The sequence below is a fragment of the Arvicanthis niloticus genome, chromosome 10 (genome assembly GCF_011762505.2).
Source record: "Arvicanthis niloticus isolate mArvNil1 chromosome 10, mArvNil1.pat.X, whole genome shotgun sequence".
In the NCBI taxonomy this organism is placed as follows: domain Eukaryota; kingdom Metazoa; phylum Chordata; class Mammalia; order Rodentia; family Muridae; genus Arvicanthis; species Arvicanthis niloticus.
The window spans coordinates 42,341,585-42,361,044 of NC_047667.1; the positions used below are offsets into that span (position 1 = coordinate 42,341,585).

Consider the following 19,460-nt stretch of genomic DNA (forward strand, 5'->3'; position numbering starts at 1 on the left):
GGGAGAAGAACTCAGGAAGAGCAAAGGTCAGTTACACCATCATGCACACACGCATGAGCACGCACACACGCTCGCTCGCATCAGCTCTCCCATGCCACAGTGGCTTCAACTAAAACCCATGGAGAGCAGACGGGTGGTTCTTACCTGTCCACTGTCAGCCTCTCCTGCTTCCCAGGACGGGCAGGCCAGCAGCTCACTGGGACAGGAACCTTTCCCAGGGACTTTAACTCCAGACCTCACTGGCTTGCGTGTTTCTCCCGCTGCCTGAGCTGATGCTGTCCTTGGAGGTGGTGGCGGCAGAGCTGGAGTCCAACTGCAGCCTTTTCTATCATAATCCCAATCACAAGGGGATGACTGGGTTTAAGGGGAGCCTTTTAATGTTCTGCCACTGGATTCTGCCATTAGCATAGGAAAAGGATCTTTGAGCTTTAGGCTGTCAGTCAATAGTCACTGTCACCTTGGCCTTGTCAACACTCTCAGCTATGAACCAAAGACTCAGGGAGAAGTGGGTGACATGGAGGGTGACTGAGGGCAGACGTTGTTATCATGGCATGTTTGACCTTGAGAAAAGACAGGAAATCCTCTGTGCTACATTGCTAATTGGCTTAATACATAGCCGAGACTATGAAAAACCTATCCTGGCAATGTTCTCACAGCAGGAGTTCAGTAAAAAGCTGGGACTATTTCAGGGAAAGCTAAAAAAGGTATTTGACAGGTTTCAACACTATGCTGAGCAGAGTCTGCCTAAACAGGATAAAAATATCTTTCTCAAGTCCTCCATGCAACAGCCAACATGTTAGTAAATGGTGCATTCGTCCGTGCCCCATCAAACTTGGAAATTGGCTGAGGACATTTGGGTCCACTGTAGTCATTTACTGTGGTCTGTAAAAATGTGCGACCACAGGGGCTAGAGAGATGGCTCAGTGGTTAAGAGCACTGACTGATCTTCCAGAGGTCCTGAGTTCAATTCCCAGCAACCATATGGTAGCTCACAACCATCTGTAATGAGATCTGATGACCTCTTCTGGTGTGTCTGAAGACAGCTACAGTGTGCTCATATACATAAAATAAATAAATTTTAAAAAAAGAAAGAAAGAAAAGAAAATATACTGTTTTAAAAAACGTGTGATCATTTAGAAGGTCAAAATCATTAAATGTATTTGTGGACAGTGAATCTGATCACATTTTTTACTTTTTAAAGTTAAGGTGAGCTGGGCCGTGGTGGTGCACACCTTTAATCCCAGCACTTGGGAGGCAGAGACAGGTGGATTTCTGAGTTCGAGGCCAGCCTGGTCTACAGAGTGAGTTCCAGGACAACCAGGGCCACACAGAGAAACCCTGTCTCAAATAAATAAATAAATAAATAAATAAATAAATAAATAAATAAAGTTAATGTGAAGTTTTGGGTTTTATATAAGTGTCATGTTACTCTGCTCTTACTTGTTCCCTTCCCTCCCGCTCCTCCTTCCCTTCCTCCCTCTTCCTTCCGTTACCTGTCTCCTCCCCCTCTCTCTTCCACCTCCCTCTCCATCCCTTTCACCACCATCACCCCCCATTTACTAGTCTCCTACCTCCTCCCAGATACACACAGAGCAATGGGGGAGGGGTTCTGAATAAGAGTATGGGTGGCCTTAATGCAGCCACACTAGAAGGTCTGCACCCAGAATTGACAAAGACTTCCCCAGAGCCAGATAGATGGTGCCTCCCTCCCTAGGTCTTCTCACCTGTAAACCTCTAGCCCTTCCTTGAGGCCAAGTGCATTTAGGGCAGAATTTCGACAACAGGTTTGGAGTGGCTGGATAGTCAGATGAGAGTATCGAGACCTTCCAGACCCTTCCTTCTATGAGGGAGCAAGCTCCCCTGGGATGTCCTTTTAAAGGAGGCACAGCCGAACCCACAAGGATGGTGGCAACCCCCAAGGATGGTGGCAATTTAAAGGATAGTCCCACATGACACTTCTCTTCTGGAAGGTGGCCTGCACCCTGGAAGGAGTGCCTATTCTCTTATGAGAGTGAGGTACCAAACTCTGGTGCTCTCTCATTAATCCTTCTGTCTCCAGAACATGACCGTTGGCAAATCTCAGGGGCATTCTTTCTGCTTACAAAACACTGCAGGAAAAGGACGGGAAATGGGAAATAGAAAAATCAAAACAGACACGGACTATATGAATAGCCCATGACTGTAAACACAAATACAAAGAAGCACCTTAGCTGGTACATCATTTAACAAAGCAATAGCAGGTGCATCTCCACTGGACTATGACTCCCCTGGTCACATGCTTTGTGCAAGTTCCCAATATTGAATGTGAATTCTCCCCTCCCTCCCAAGGAGTGGGCCTTATGTCCAATCAGAAAGTTGGTTCAGTCCATAACTACATGTGCCAATTGTGATGGTTTGTATATGGTTGGCCCAGGGAGTGGCATTATTAGGAGATGTGGCCTTGTTGGAGTGGGTGTGTCGCTGTGGGTGTGGGCTTAAATACCCTCAATCTAGCTGCCTGGAAGCGAGAGTCTTCCACTAGCAGCCTTAAGATGAAGATGTAGAACTCTCAGCTCCTCTTGCACCAGACCTTCCTAGATGCTGCCATGTTCCTGCCTTGATGATAATGGACTGAACCTCTGAACCTGTGAGCCAGCCCTAATTAAATGTCTTTATAAGAGTTGCCTTGGTCATGGTGTCTGTTCACAGCAATAAAACCCTAACTAAGACACCAATATTACACTAGCTGGCACATCCTACCTAGTGCTTCCGTCACCGAGCACACAGACTGAGGAAGACTCCACCTTAATTCTCTTCAGCACCCTTTGTAGCTCATCTCGGACCTGCAGGAGCTTAACAGGTGGGGAAGAAACAATATCAGCCCGGTCCCAGCTTTCTTTTTCTAAGTCCCCAAACCAAAGCATGTTCTATGCCTTTATCATTCATAGCTCCAGAACACAGCCAACCAAGACCTACATGCTCTCTGTGGACAACAACTTCTAGGGACGTGACCCAGTCCCTAGCACAGGGATTCGTAACAGTCTGTGCTTCCGGGAGCATCTGACATCACTTACACAAGATTCCTGTTTACTCTTGAGAGTTTACAGACCAAGACTGTTGGAGACTTTTCCTAATCACCTTGGTGGGTATTGAGTGAGCCTTACATGACCATCACTGTCCCCAAGAATACTTCTGGTTCTTGTACCCTTTTGGAACTAATGGGCCACGGTCATGCCCACAGGCACACTCCTCTCTAATGGGTTTCCAAGCCTGCAAAACAAGCAAAGGTTGGTCTTATGCCATTTTCTACAGATGAGCAGGACACTGATGTATATCCCTGATGTATGTATATCCCTGAACTGCCATTCATCCTGTAACAAATAGTGGCATTATGCAAACTGAAAGCCTGTTGCCCTGAGCAAGTATCAGGTGATCACAGAAGTTTCCACTAAAGAGATCTTAAACCAAACATGAACAGGCCCTCACACACCATGAAATGATCCTGTCCTGTCCATCTGCATCTGTTGCTTTAATAGATCAAGGTTGGGTACGGCAGCATGGATCAGAGGCACTAACTTAATGCCCCAGTCATTCTCTCTGAGCCATTCCAATTTCACACCCCAGAGCTCTTCCATGGTGAACAATCAACCCCATGAGACCAGTCAACTGGGCATCATCCATTGCTCTCCTCATACCTAGCTCTCTCAGTAGTGCTTGTCACCATAGTCCTCCAGCTTGTGGTACCTATGGGAACCTCCACTGGTGATGATGTATCTCTAAAGGCTCAGATAAGCCAATTCATCAGGGACTGATACCCCTCCCACTGCCTCAGGTTATGTAGTCTGAGGGTGGATGTGTGGTTGTGTCCCTCAGCTTGTATGTCCACAGCACTCAGACCTGTCCTGTCAGCCCGTAGCTCCCACACTCCAAGCTGGGAGACATGCTTTCATTGCTTGTTTGAAGCTTTTCCCAAATTCCAGGAATTCCAGGGCTGAATCTTCTCCAACACCATCATCTCTCACAGCGAACCATTATTAAGAACATGCCTTGCCAAATTTTCCCTTTCTCTGTATCAAAGGTCACACCTGAGGGGCATCTTAGTTACCTGACTCCTCTCATAGATCACGGATTTGGGGGTTGCAGGAGGGCTCATGATAGAAATCATTTGCGTTCACTTTACCCCTCTGCCTCCTGAGAAGGGTAGCCAACACCCACACCTCAATTTCCAGTTGGTCTTTTACCCCGTTCTCCCACCACTTCAGAGGTGTAGGTGGAAGATTGTAGTCCCTTCCTTCAACACATAATCTAAGTCTGGGCAGCCATCTCAGCCTCAGACGTATTTATTACTCTTAGTGGTGGCCAGGCCATCTCTGCAGTCGCCTGCCGACACTCTTGTCTCTGATGTGCTACTCTCAGACGGCAAAATCTGCTTTAGACCTTCAGTTGATCCCAGGGCATCTCCATACTCATGTGATGGACCACGCTCATCAGGCCGTTATGCCGCTTTATATGACATGGGAGACTGCCACTCAGGGATGCCCTGCATATCCCTCTTGCTCTCACTGTGTAACAGAAGCCCACCACCTCCTAATGACCAGGGCCAGGTGCTGTTGGGGCCTAGGCTGCCCCACTTTGGGCGGCCTAAAATGTTGCAGCCCTCTCCACTCCGTGCTTGGCGGCCACTGTATCCCGGCCCAAGCTGCCGCTCTGGTCTTCGGGTCGGGGTTCAGCAAGAGAGAGAGTGAGGACAGACTCGAAGAATGGAGACCAGACAGTGTGATTCAATCCCGTTTATTCTTCAGTCTCTCTTCCTAGTCCAAGTACCAAGTCTTGAGTTCCTAGTTCCTAGTTGTACTCCTAGTTCCTGGCTGTACTCGATCTTGTACTCCTCCGAGTGTCTAATGCCTACTCCTACTCCTAGTGTCTGAATCTCTGTTACTCCAAATTGTTCTCTAAGTTGTTCTGTCCTAATTGTTCTGAACTCTCCTGTCTGCCTCTTGCCTTTTATATGTCTCACTTCTAAGCCGTGCCTTTAGGTCATGCCTTTAAGTCATGCCCTTAGGTCTTGTCTCTAAATCTGATCTCTAAGTCACACCTTTAAGTCACACACTTTCAATCTCACACACCTTTAATCTCACACACCTTTAATCTCAAGGTATCTAAACCAAGATTATCAGAGTGTGCTCAGCTGTTGTAGGCTATTGTAATCCAAGTCTCATGTCAGGGTATATGGCTCAAGATGGCTGCAAAGCTGATAGCTGCTTTCTGCTAAAAGTTGGCTCCCAACAAGGTACCCTGCCAAAATGCCAAGCACTTCTCCTTCTGGTCATCGGGAATCTAGGATTTTCTGTCTCTAGAACCCTGTGAGCTCAGAGTCAGACAGAAAGGAGAAAGGGGAGCCGTGGGCATGAAGGTAAGCAGGGCTCTCAGTCCACTTCCTGATCTTCGGGCCCCATGTGTCCTTTTCTTGAGGGCATAGTACTATATTTGGGACTTTGATTCAAAGCATGTATTATGTCCTGGAAGATGTTCCTCATGCTGATGGCATGTGCTTTTGATCTGGTACTGTAGGCGTGTCCTCGGTAGATTGGTCCAGTGCTCATTCAACCAGTAGATTCTAGATGGTGCTTTGTGCTACCATCGGTGAGTGTCATAACCATGGCCCCACTGCTCTTCTTCCTGTGCTGCACAGCTGTTTTTCTGGATTGTGGTGATATTATTATATGGACTCTGTGGCAGTAGAACATACACTGTCAAGGCAGGACCATGATGATAGACCTGTAAGTCTTTTTCTATAGATTGTATGCTGTTGTCCCACAAGCAGCCTGTCTCCTCTCTACTTTGATAGACACTTCAATCCTGTTGCTATGGAACCAGCGTGGGTGGCCAATGACAGAGGCTTCCAGAAGTGTGTGGGCTTAGTCACTGGACATGTGTCTATTTTGTTGTCAATGATAGATGTCATTTTACAGGAGCTAATGTGATTGGGAGACTTCCAAGTTCATACCCACCTCCGTAAGTCCATCTATAGACTTCTCCCCAGGCTTTGGCCATCTCCCCCTAATCCTGGAATTGCTGGTCTTTCCTTGGTAAGTAAATGAGCAGGTGCACTACTCAAAGCCCGTTTCTTACTGTTTTTCAAGGCTTTAAATCTGTGTAAATCTGCAGTGCTAACTACTGAACCTGCTAATGAGAACCTAGTGAAGAATGTCCAATCACAGGATCAAAAGGGACTTTGTGACTACAACTGCCCAGTACATGCTGAGTCCTATCAGACAAGCCTAGCAACATCCCATTGTCAGTCACAAAAGATGTGTGCTCCAGGACTGAGCACAAGCAAGCTTCATGAAGCAGACCAGACCTTGTGCCTTGCTCATAGTGTGTAGGGATCCTGTGAGGCCAGCTGAAGCAAAAGGGAAAAGCCCAAGATGGGTCAGCTTCGCTTGAGGATGACACAAGCTGCCATGAGAAGGTAGCTACATCACAACCTCAGTGACAACCTGTTGTTTGGACTCACTTAAGAATTGATGAACTGGTCGGTGGTGGTACACACCTTTAATTACAGCACTGAGGAGGCAGAGGCAGGTGGATCTCTGTGAATTCGAGGCCAGCCTGGTCTACAGAGTGAGCTCCAGGACAGCCAAGGCTACACAGAGAAACCCTGTCTCGAAAAACCAAAAAATAAAATAACAGTATTTGTTCCTCCTTAGCTGTTTGGTAGAATTCATCAGTGAAGCTTTTTTTTTTTCTTTGATGGAAGTCTTTTAATTACTACTTAGTACAATTTCAATATTGTTTCTTGTTTTTCCCCCCCCCCTCAGGTTTTCTAGTTCATTATGATTCTGTCTGAGGGAGGAGTGTATGTCTAGGAATTTCTCCATCTTTTTCTTTTTTTATTTTTAAAGATTATTTATTTATTTTATATATTCAAGTACACTATAGCTGTCTTCAGACACACCAGAAGAGGGCATCAGATCCCATTACAGATGGTTGTGAGCCACCATGTGGTTGCTGGGAATTGAACTCAGGACCTCTGGAAGAGCAGCCAGTGCTCTTAACCATTGAGCCATCTCTCCAGCCCATTGGTATAAGCTGTTCATGACTATCTAGCTTTAATAATCCTCTCTCTCTCTCTCTCTCTCTCTCTCTCTCTCTCTCTCTCTCTCATCAGTTGAATGTCTCTGGTTTCACTTTAAAAGCTATTATTTTTTTTTAGACTTATTTATTTCCATTTTATGCATATGGGCATTTTCCCTGCCTTTATGTGTATGTACATGTACGTGCCTGTGGTTGGTTGTGAGCTGCCGCGTGGGTGATGGGAACAGACCTGGGCTTCTTGTAAGAATGGCAAGTGCTCCTAACCATTGATCTCTCTCTCTGACATTTTTGTTTTTATTGGTTTTTATCTTATTTGTTTTTGTTTTTCGAGACAGGGTCTCACTATGTAGCCCTGGCTGTCCTAGAACTTGCTCTGTAGACCAGGCTGGCCTCAAACTCACAGAGATTTATCTGCCTTTGCTTCCCAAGTGCTGGGATTAAAGGTGTTCACCTCCACAGCCTGACAATGCCTGGCTTTTTTTTTTTTTTTTTTTTTTTTTTTATGTGGATTCCTGGAGCTGGATTCCGCTCTCATACATTTTACCTCCTGAGCTTTCTTTTCCCTTCACCCCTTTCATCTCCCAAGCATCTTTTTAGTAGTTAGTCTAGCAAAGCAGGTGTCCCATTTTATCTTTCCAAAGAACTAACTCTGCTTCATCAGTATTGTATATTCTTGTCTCAATTTTACGTATTTCCCTTTTGATCTGTATTTCCTTTATCTGTCCCCGACCTCGTCCCCTCATTCTTTCTTGTTCTTGGCCCAAGACAAGTTCTTGCTTCATGGTCCAGTCTGGTCCAGCGTTCACAGATACTGCTCCACACCCCCACCCCCTGACCCCCACCCCCTGACCCCTACCACCTAACCCCCACCACCTAACCCCTACCCCCTGACCCCCACCCCCTGACTCCCACCCCTGACCCCCACCCCCTGACCCCCGACCCCCACCCCCTGACCCCCACCCCTGACCCCCACCCCAACCCCTGACCCCAACCCCGCTGCTGGAGTTACAGGAATGAATCGTTATGCTTGCTACCTTGTCTAAACCTAAAGTAGAAAGATCTCACTGACCTGTCACTCCATCACAAGGCGTGTACGGCTGTAACTTCCATCAACACTGTTCTGTCTGTGCTTCATACATTTAGTATGTTATGTCTCCATTTTTGTTTAAAAACACTTTCCATCCCTTTCTTCATTTCTTCCTTGATTGACCATTTGAAAGTAAGTCATTTTCATGTATTTGGTGTTATTCCCCCAATTTTTATTACTGATTTCTGAGTGTTTGTGTTTTGAGACCAGGTATTGCTTTTTCCCAGCTGACCTCAAACTCACAATTCTCCTGCTTCAGCCTCCAGAGTACTTGGGATTACAGCCACGCTCCACCATGTCTCACCTTTGTCTGGAGTGCTGCGTTGTCATAAAAAACCACAACTGATCCTGTTTCGGTTTCTAAAATCTCAAGAATTGTTTTTATGAACTATGGTTGCAGAGTTTGAGTCCATTAGGACTGTCCATAGCCTTGAGTTCATGACCCAAATACTCACGATCCCTAAAGGTTTGACCTGAGCATTGGTTCTGAGTTCATTGTCTCACATCAGTATAAAGATGCAGACACTCACGGGGGTACAAAGTGGAAGTAAGGTTTATCAAGAAGAGCTGAGGAAAGGGGGGGGGGACTTAGAGGGGGTTTTCAAGAGAGGAAAGGCTTTAAACTTCTTTGTTTAAAGAAGTAGCCATGGGGCTACTGCAGAACCTGGACAAGGCTGAGGTCATTGCTAAGAGATCGGCTAGTTCTCTGGGCTCTCGTGGGCCAAGTCTATGGCGGGTCCTGCTCTATGTCTGTTTGCCATGGCTCTGCCAGGCAGATGCCGCTTGTGCACTGCCTGCCCAGCTTGGGTTGGTTGATATCCCTGCTTCTGTGCTGTGCTAGCTGCTGACCTTGACTGACTGCAGCTGTGAGCCCTGGGCTGACCTTGCAGGTGTCTGTCTGGCTGTTAAGTATGGTCTGCTTTCCTCGGTCTCCAATTTTCAGGATGAGCTTGTAGAGCTGTACCACGGCCGGGAATTCACTCTACCACAGTCACTAACGTCTCTGCAGTCTGTTCTGATTACCCCAGCTTTAGCTCCTTGTCTACGGAGGCCTCCGATGGAAGTGATTTACAACTTGGTCTGTTAGAATTGATTGCATTAGAAGCAAGAATATATGAAAGCAGGGGAGATGGCTTGGTGACTAAGAACACTTGTTGCTCTTGCAGAGGACCCAGCACCCACATGGCAGCTCACAATCATCTGTAACTCCAGTTCCAGAGGACCCAACTTCCTCTGTGGGTGCCTGGCACACACACGGTGCACATGTGTACATAGGCAAAACATTTACATCAAATGCAAATAAACTTAAAAACAAGAGTGTATATGAAAAAATAACAGTGCCTGAGGGCTTCAGGGCGGAGGGGAGCTGGCTCACCATCACCGCCCAGAACCCTGTTCCTCCTTTTGTATGCATAGCTTCCTTGTCTCATACCCAGTGGCAAGCCCTCTTTGCCACCTTCCTTTGCTGTTTTAAGCTCAGCCTCTGCACTGCAACCTATGTGAGCCACCTGCGGTTTTCACCACAGGCCTTTTCTCTTGCTATGTACAGAGAGCTGGATCCTGTGTTGCTCTCTCCTGATCTATTGTAGAGGATGTTCCGTGAGCCAATGATATGTGGTTAGGTTGAGTATTCGAAGATTTGTGTTGTCTTCTCCTCAACTCACTGAGCTCTCTAAATGCTCGCTCACACAGCTGCTCACACAGCTGCTCTAAATGCTCGCTCACGCTTCGTTTGCTGGCTGTTCTCTCAGGCGTTTCTGAAATTTATGAGGTAAGGTCATTGTTTTCTTCAAGCTCATCCTGGGGTCATAGGCACACTGAAGTGGCAGGTATCTATTAGGTCTTCACTCCACTGTTCTTCATCTGGCTTTGTCTGTGCGTGTTTTTTCCTGAATTTCTAAGCTGTCTATAGTCACCCTGTCTACACTGCCTTGTTGATGCCTCAGTCCTGATTTATAGGGAGTCTGTCACTAGAGCACAACTTGTTTCAGTGCTACCGGGTAGTCTATGCAGATTTTTCCCATGTATACTTAACTGTTGGTGTGTTGCTGAGAAAGAACCTGGAAAGAACCTAGCAACCACAGTCTGTCTTCTCAAGCATCTCTCTGTGGCTGGAGTAGGATTGCATACTTCCCCATAGTTACCATGCTGTGGTCAGGCACTATGGGATGCTGCCCAACCACAGACCCATTCACCAACCACAGCTGAACTGACCTGATTCTTAAGTTATAACTGTGGCTACCATTGCTACCAAACTTTGCCGTAGCCCGAGCACATAGCCAGCCAATACAACACAACACTAGGGTAGGCTCTTCAGCCATACCACCACAGACTGCCTATTGAGGGCTACTCGTGGCTCAAGATTCCCGCAGTCAGGCACAGGTACTAGCTGCAACATAGTGGGGTTCTATGTATTCTCTTGGTACTGAGGCGTTTCCTAAACTCTGTGCACAGGCAGGCCTGGGAATGGGGTTTCATCTGCCAGCAGATTTCCAGAGCAAAGACTTGTGCTTAACCTGCCCTTAGTAAATAGGTAGTTGAAGCACACTATACTGCCCTTGGCCCCCATGGTTACAACCTAGTTAAATGACCACAGGGGCCTGTACAGTTCAGGAACTGGCATTGGAATTCATAGCATAGCAGACCGTGATGCAAACCAACACAGGTCTGTCTCACTTGGGTGTACGTCTTTTTCTGGTATCAGGACATTTTAGAACCTGTGAGTACCCGCTAATAGCTGTGCTGCCAGAGGCTGGAGACGGGTAGTAGAGGTATCTCTCCCTGCTCACGTTAAGTTTGGTTGTCCCTGGATTTTACTGTGTTAAGTCTGGTACTGGGCTTCAGGCCTAAGGCCTACAGGCTTCATGGGAATTAACTAAGGAGGGCTCCCTTCAGTAAGTGGGAAATGTCTCTGCAGGGCTGTCTGAAGCACAAGGGGGGTGTGGTGGCAAGGGAGTCTCTAGTCCTCTTTTTGTTGTCACGCTAAAAACAAGCACTGGTAACTCACTGGACATCCTTAGCTCCCGTGTATGCAGTGTTTCTGGCATGTAAACAGCTGTTCAGCTTGCTATTCCATAGGGAGATGGTAACTGGAGCATCTTGGCTGCCATCTTGTTCTGTTCCACACTTTACTTTTTAAGGGATGAAAAGTCATCAGAATAGGTTTTACTAACTGCCCGGGAAAGAGTGAAGAGCCCCTGAAATTGGTAGAGAAAAATCTATCTTATTTTGGGTGTATATACCCAGGAGTCTGGCTTATTTGCCAGTGGTTTCATAAAAGTAACTTATAAACAACCTTATTACCATCTCTGGTTCATAAAATCAATGAAACCAACTTCTGCTGAAATCAAGCAATGCTGATCAAGCACACGGCAGGGACTTGATGTAAATTAGTCTTTAAAAATGTAAGAACTCCGGTGCTGGTGCTGGTGCTGGAGAGATGGTTCAGTGGTTAAGACTGCTCTTCCAGAGGTCCTGAGTTCAATTCCCACCAACCACATGGTGGCTCACAACCATCTGTAATGGGATCTGATGCCCTCTTCTGGTGTGTCTGAAGACAGCAACAATGTACTCATAAATAAAATCAGAAATTCTTAAAAAAAAAAAAAAAAAAAAAAAAAAAAGTAAGAACTTAGCCAGGCAGTGGTGGTGCACGCCTTTAACTGCAGCACTAGGGAGGCAGAGGCAGGTGTATCCCTGAGTTTGAGACTAGTCTGGTCTACAAATCAAGTTCCATGGCAGCCAGGGCTACACAGAGAAACCTATCTTGAAAAACAAAAACAAAGCAAGCAAGCAAACAAAAATCCCCCAAAACTGCCCTTTACAGTGCATATATAATGCCCTTGCGGGAAAATGTGGGAAACCGGAAACTGGGTCAGAAAGGACAAATCGACTGTTAGTCTCATAACCTTTGAAGGAGGTTTAATAAAAGTAAAATCCAGAAAAAGAGACAGATGACTAGAAGTCCAAGGACTTTGGACATGTCTGGAGTGGGATCTTCGATTGATCGAGGTTACAGATTCTTTTGCTCTAGGTCTTAATTAAATTGCCAACTGGTTCACATGTGACTGCAACACTGTGTATTTGGCAAGCAAAGAGCCCGCACACACACAAATGCTGTGCTACAGGGAAAGGGTGTGAGGCTACAGAGGTTCATACCCATTTACAGCCTGCATGGGAATGGGATGGACGAGCAATAACATTAAAGGCAAAGGCTCAGTCAGCAAGCCATTCTCTCTTTTCATGCTGGACGCATTCCTCTCAGGGCAGTTAATTTTGTAAGGCTGCCCAGTCAGACCTTAGTAGTACTGATGGACCCAGGAACTCAGCAGGAAGAGCTAGTCACCTTCCCACCTTGGACATGGACCCAGAAGCAACAAGGGTCCAGCTCACCAGCACGTGATTACACATAGTGTCTCATTTAATGCTGGAGATTCTTTGTATACAAAACAAGACAAAACTTCCTGGATCAATGTCATTGTTTTAGAGCCACACCTTTAAAAAAAAAAAAAAAAGCAATTAAGATTATTTTATTTGAGGGGGCAGGGTCTCTTCTCTTTAGCCCAGGTGGCCCAGAATAGGTCAGGCCCTGTCTCAAACTCATAGCAATTCTATTCCCCTGCCTCAGTCTGAGGATCATAGGTGTATGATCCCACTATGCCTGCTTCTTTTTCTTCTTTTTAAAAATTGCTTTTGAATTTAGTAAATTATATTTTTCTAATTCACCATTGTAATCTGTTTGTGTTAGACCCATATACATGCTAATACTAAGGAGAATAATGGTCAGGAATCCAAGACACACAGAGAGAAAGCACACAGGGACACAAACCACTCACTAGTGACGAGTCAGCACACTGTTGGAAAACAGAGCTTGTAATAATGAAAAAGGCCAGAGTTTTGTAACCAATCACGTATTTTCTTTTAAAAACACATAAGCACGTTAACTTTTTGCTTTTTACACCATCTACAATCTATAGAACAGTACCACATTGTGCATTTAACCTACTTATCCAGAAGGAAACTCCACGTCATAAGAATTCTACCCATATAAGAAGGAAAAAGGAGATAGCTAATAGCATAGTCACAGATACGACATGAGTCCAAGCAAGCATTGATTCTTTGACATCACCTTTTCCGTTTACCAGAGTGGAGAGTAGGAAAGAAAGGAAGGGTGCAAACGGGGCAAGAGTCACCCACAGAGGACTAGTCACGATCATAGTTACTCTTGACAACTATAGTTCAGGGAGTCACCGGACAGCATCATTTGACCAACACGGTGTGGAGAGGGAGGGTGTGTGTGTGTGTGTACACAGCAGAGGGAGAGGGTTTGAAAAGAAAAGTAACAAGTTTCACCCTATTTCCCTCCTAAATACTCTTCATTGACACAAGCTTCTGTGCAAATCTAGAAATCCCACAATCTTCAATTCTTCACAATGTAAGAAAGCTTCAAGGGTTTTGGGTTTTTTTGCAACTGAAATAGGAGTGGTTTACAATTTTATCTTAACAGTTCAAAACAATAATAAGATCACAATCAGTCCTTATCTCTGTCCACAGCAATATTAGTGTTGCCAGGGGCACAAGGAGAAGTGCAGGCAACAACTTTAGAGAGAGCGTTGGAGAGACAGTGAGGCAGGACCCTGCCCTTTCTCACACGTCCACATCTGTCCAGCAGTGCCGCAGGCTGTCCTCTGCCTTGTGGTGGTTCAGATGGACAGGAGTCAAGTGGAAGTTAAGTTCAGAGGTACACAAGAGGAGACTCAATCATAGACACTGAATCCGAGGCAAACAACAGGTCATTTGATTGTCCTCTGTAGGTGGATGGCACCGTATAAAAAAACTGAAGCTGGCACTAGTTTAATAAAATAAACCGAAGGTTTGCTACAAGAAAACATATTCAGTTGTAAATTGATATGGTTCTCCTCATTTCAGGGGAGACTCATCTTGTCCCCTCACTTACTCATCCACGATAAGAAAATATATTCTGAAGGTTGTTTCTAGGGGGCAGGCAACTCGTTATCAGTTTTGAAAGTTCACGTGAGAAAGGCATCGGGGCCACGCCCATCAGCGCCTCTTCTCCATCAGGCAGACTCTGTACTCTCTAACTTCAGCTCTTGCGGGTCTAATGACATGTTTTTGCTTTTTAAAAAATATTCATTGAGTAGAGTGTGGTTAACACTGGCTAGAGGGCTGATTCCTAACACAGAATACCACAAACTGAGGCTACAATCTAATCAACTCTCTCCCGCACAACCATGTGTTCTGGCATTGTATAAACCTGAAATAGGCTGGCTGGGAGCTTTAACATTTTGTATCATGACTGACAGCTGAAATGCAGAAATTCACATTTAAGTGAATGACCACCAAAAAAACCAGTTAGAAAACAGATTACCATTTTCAAAATGCAACCCAAATTTCTATTTTCCCTTAGTCAGTAATGACACTGGCTCATTAGAATAGAGAAAAGTATGGTTTCTGTAGCAGAGGGCGTTCAAGATTCAACACGATCAAGTTTAGTCTAAGAAGTTACCTTACTTTTAGATACCAAGGCATACTGTTTACAGTAAAAAGTTCCCATTGAGAGGGAGGAAAATTTTATTAAGCTAGTAAAAAACAACAACCTAAAACATATTTATGAAATAGTGTAATCACTAGAGAATCCCATGGTTTTAATATAATGTCACAGATAGTGCTATTTCTAAATCCTTTCCCTTAGAATAAGAAATCTCTGCAGTTGCTGCTTGGAAATTTGAATTTGGGAGTAAAGAACTATTCTTAAATAATGCAAGTGACAGGAAGTGGAGGCATAGAGGAACAGGAAGACACAACCCACATGATTTACTGAGTGCCTGCCGGGGCCCCAGTCCTCTGTCATCTATGAAATCTTTCTATTGCTGACTCCCTGTCAATGTGCTTCTGTGTGCCTCAGTTGCACTCTTGCCTTGCCTTAGGTCACCTGTTCAGAAACCAGGGAAACATGTTGGAGAGACACCACCCACTAACAAGCAACTTCTAATACTCAGCTAAGAGATCTCATTTAGAACGCTGGGGAGTCATGGCCCCAAAGAGGTAGGGCCTCCTCAGAGAGTTCATCCGGGCTCTTGCTGAGCTACTGGCATCTTTCACAGTGTGTCCCCTGAATCTAAAGCTAAACAGTTTATTTAAAGAGTCTAATAATAGGGGCCTGGAGACAAAAAACCTGCACATGGCCATTACACCCAACTATGGGACCGATTTCATCTGTGGTCACAACGCTGCCTCTGTATGGGAGGACATCACCAGCGAACCGTGGTCGCGGCAGCTTCAGGTATAAGCTAACTTGTGAGCAACAAACTGGTAGCATCTCTTTGCACTGCACTGCTTTCTACATTGAGTATAAAATGAGAAGTGGACTTCAGTCTCTTTTTCATTTCTTTTGGGGGTATTTCAAGCGCTATTAAAAATGGGGTCCTTTTCAAATAAAACTAAAATGAAGAGTTCTGAGGCTACAACCAGTTAAGTGCTACCTCTGGTTAGTGTGTAACACGACATTGGCATGATGCATCAAGGGTTTCAGGGTACAGGATATGCAAGAGCACATCAGCAGGACACTGCTCACAGTGCCTGGGGCACATGAAACTGAGGGGGGAAAAACGCACATTGCTGTTTTCAAAGGAAAACAATGAATGCATACGTTGTTTCCTATAGTCTTTTGATGGAGTAATCTCTTCAGAGCTAGGAGATGCAACGGGACTATCTGAATTCACACATATTGGGGCATCTGCCATGGTGAGCTGGACAGCAGGAAAGCCTTACTTCTGAGTAGTCAACAGGACAGATATCAGAAAAGGAATATTCTCTACCACTTATTATTTATGAAAGAAATAATACTGGTTAGGGCTTGGAATCCTAGCAGGCAGAGAAAGACCAAACTGGCGTCAAAGCGTCAGAATATGGGGAGTCAACTGTGAGTTTGTGTGTGCCACCATACAGGCTCACTACTAGAGAAAGAAGCTGACAATTCACAGGGCTCTGGATACACAGTACCACTGATTTTATTTGTACAAGAAATGACTGGTCACTGAACTTTTCTATGTATTCCTAATCACTACCTCTGTTCCCTCAGAAACCAGTGAACTCTCGCCCCAGCTTTAAAGTACAAAACCCAGAATAGTAAGGAAAACAAGTCTCAATAGAAATGATGCATCCTTCCATCCACCAAGGGTCTCTGAATCGGTACCACTGATCATTATAAAGTATACAATTTATTTATAGTTTTGTTTTTATTTTAAATAAACGTTTGCTCTTTAGTTTTGGGGCAAGGGACACGCTTGGCAAAACACAAAAAGCAACAGAACCTACAACATTGAGTGAGCTTTTGGGGGGGGGGTTGTTAAAAATCTCAATTCAGAAAGGAGAAAAAAAATGGAACTTTGTCAGAATAAAAATGGAAGAAACTTTGTAAATGGAAGCTGATGAGTTAATCAGTAGGATTTTAGCAGTGCGGTAACTTTATAAGTAAAGGTTTGATACGCAGGAGGAGCTAATGACAAAGCGAGAGTTAAGGGGCTGTAGCCAAGTTTTAAAACAAGTAAGTGTTAATGCTGTTTTCCTAGTCACTGGTTTCTCTGTCTAAAGTCAACCTGAAAAGGGCACACATGAGTGAATGTTCATGACTCTTACGCGGGACTTCCATCTGGATCTGAGGGGTGGGCATAATTTTACTGACTAATGGCTGTTTTTCCGACCTGTACTAGAGAGAATGCTGGGCAGCCACTACTGCCAATGATCCATGTTCCCAGTGCTGACAAACACCAAATCTGAAACTAACCATTTTCAAGAAAGTCAAATGCTGTATGTTTTCAGGCTTCTCTAGAGAATTTATGAAGAAAGGGGTGAGATAAAGACGTAAAGTGGGTATTTATACCCTGAATTTTCTAAGAAATATAATTTTAAAAGTATGACCAGGTTTAGAAGCCCCACATTTAAAAGCAGGTCTGGGGGGGGGGGGGGGAGTTGTGTCATAAAATTCAACATCACCGTTTAATACAGCAGCTGGGCTTACAATGGCCACTAAGATCTTTTGTGAAAACGCAGTATGAAGGAGGGAGGATTTGTTCTAGATGCTCAAAAATACAGTCTCCACAAAAGACTTTTAATTTGATCAAATTCTGGCTGAAGTAGATGAGGCCAGAAGGGGAAATGTCTAATGAAGGTGTGAGGAGTCTGAAATAGGCCTGTCTTTCCATTTGGTCAGTAAAGATGACAATTCTCCTGCATGCAGAAGCTCATGGCAAAACTTTCTTGCTGCGACTGGTCTATGGGTGACTGTATCCTGCACCTGCTCCTAAAGGAACAACTGCCAGGACCTTTTCTCTGACTGCCCACCACTGGGACACAGGAGGGATGCCTGGTCATGACAGTGACGCTTGGGACTCCAGAGCAGCAACTTAAAATTTAGCAATAAAACTTTGGCTTAAAGTTAAAACAAATGAGGGAAAAAAAATCAAATTGGTACAAGTTGTTTCCTCAAAGAGGTGTGTGGGCTTGACCCTCAGCAAAGCCAGCTAGCCTTAGTTCCTCCTGCCTCCCTTCACAGGAGTAGCATTCATTTATGGTTAAGTTTCATAAATAATGAGAAACTGCATGTAACAAACATATATTCCCCACCCACCCGAAGCCCTCCCCAGATGAGAAAAGTCACATCAAATTAAAAGTAGCGTTGTGGAGGAGGGTGCTGCTCCAAGCTGCACTTTCCCTGCAAGTGCTGCCAGTGCATCTGCGCTGGCTGTGAAGGAAGGGAAAAACTCTCCATAGAAACTGACAGAAAATTTAAAAACCAGTGTCCGGTTTCAAACAGTCAAACCGGGCCGGCGAAGCTGAGCCGTCCCATGCTGTGCATCAGAGGCTCCTTCCGATGCCTGCTCCTCATCCTGATAGGTGTCTGTATCTCTGTGATTGTAAACAATCCATAAGATATTAGGTTTTTGTTCCTTAAAACATCTTCTGATTGGCAAAATGAAGTATTTGTTTTAAAAATAGAAAATGAAGATTAAACCAGAAGAAAAGAAAAGAAACACAGTGAGCTTGCTCGGAGTCCATAGGACCCGATCTGAAGAGCCCGGAAACGTGTTCTGTTTTCTCCTGTTCTCAGCTGGAAAAAGGTGCTGGAGGTTGCGTTGGTCGAGGAAAGAATTGTAGAGGAGGAAACCAAGGATGTTACTCTAGACTTCAGTGAATTCAAGTGTTAGCTTCGTCATCTGTGTCTTCTATCAACACCTTAGTGTCGCGAGCCTTGGATCTAGAGTGATCAGAGGAAATAAACAGGTAGCTGATCAGTCACAGGCAGTGCTGGGTGTGCGTCCACTCTTCCCACCACCAAGCATGCACACTAACAGGAGCTGCCTATTGAAAGTGAACAAGTAGGAACGCAGTAGGCTGTGTTTCAACAGTAGTATCCAGAAACAAGGATTTGAGTTCAGCACTGAGTGGTGACCAGGAGCCTCAGTCAAACTGTCAGCACTGCTGATATCAACTAGCACAAAATTCAGGAGGCGGTGCAGACTCTTGTACCACGTAAAATGGGATTGGGTAGCCTGAAGCCATTAGCCCCGAGAGTGTGACAGAGCTCTTACATCTTGATGGATGGGGAAGCTGACATTCAGGAGCTGAGGATGTGACAAGGCTGCATGAATCTATGACGTCAGCTAAGACTCAGATCTCACTTTAGATTCCCCGCCCTCTTTGTACCATAAATCTGTCCTTCTAAACGCCTCCCTCTGGCTGCCATCTAGTTTCCCAGCGTTTCCCCTTAAACACCTGAAATGAACAGACTCTAGCACCATGGAGCCACCCTCGGGATCAGAAACCATGTTTAGACTGCCCTCTGCTGGTAGCTATAAGACCTTCATGGTGAGGAGCTCTGGCTTGTCAGCATTTTCTCCAGTTGGTTGAGGCTAGCCACCTACTCAGACCCCCTCTTAATCCCCCACCCCCCAGCGCTCTGGCACCCCAGACTGTCAACGCCTTCCTGGACAGAAGTGCAGGCCCATTCAGTGCTCTTCCCGCTACTTTCTGTTACGTCTCCTACTTGACTTTTCTTCCTGCCTAAGACTCAGCTTCCTGTTTTCTGCTTTTTCTCTTCTCTACTTTCTTTCCAGAAAATCCCAATCTCTAACTAAAGCTTTGGCAGCCCTGGGCTTCCATACTCACTGGGCCACAGCACCTTCTGCTCATCTCCTCTGTGATCCTTTAGTCCAACTTTAAGACCCCAATCCAGGCCTTTACTGTCCCGGCCTGCATTTGGCAGTGGCCTCCAGGC

At 45.3% G+C, this 19,460-nt stretch overlaps 1 protein-coding gene across 1 annotated transcript in view; it reads right to left on the bottom strand.

Moving 5' to 3' along the window:
- Nucleotides 1-16,170: 16,170 nt before the first annotated feature.
- Nucleotides 16,171-19,460, bottom strand: part of Xpr1 (xenotropic and polytropic retrovirus receptor 1) — a 142,718-nt gene continuing 139,428 nt past the window's right edge. The window contains exon 15 of the mRNA XM_034512918.2: nt 16,171-18,440. Within this exon, the coding sequence (XP_034368809.1) occupies nt 18,380-18,440 (61 nt within the window). The 3' untranslated portion in view covers nt 16,171-18,379. The remainder of the gene's footprint in view (nt 18,441-19,460) is intronic.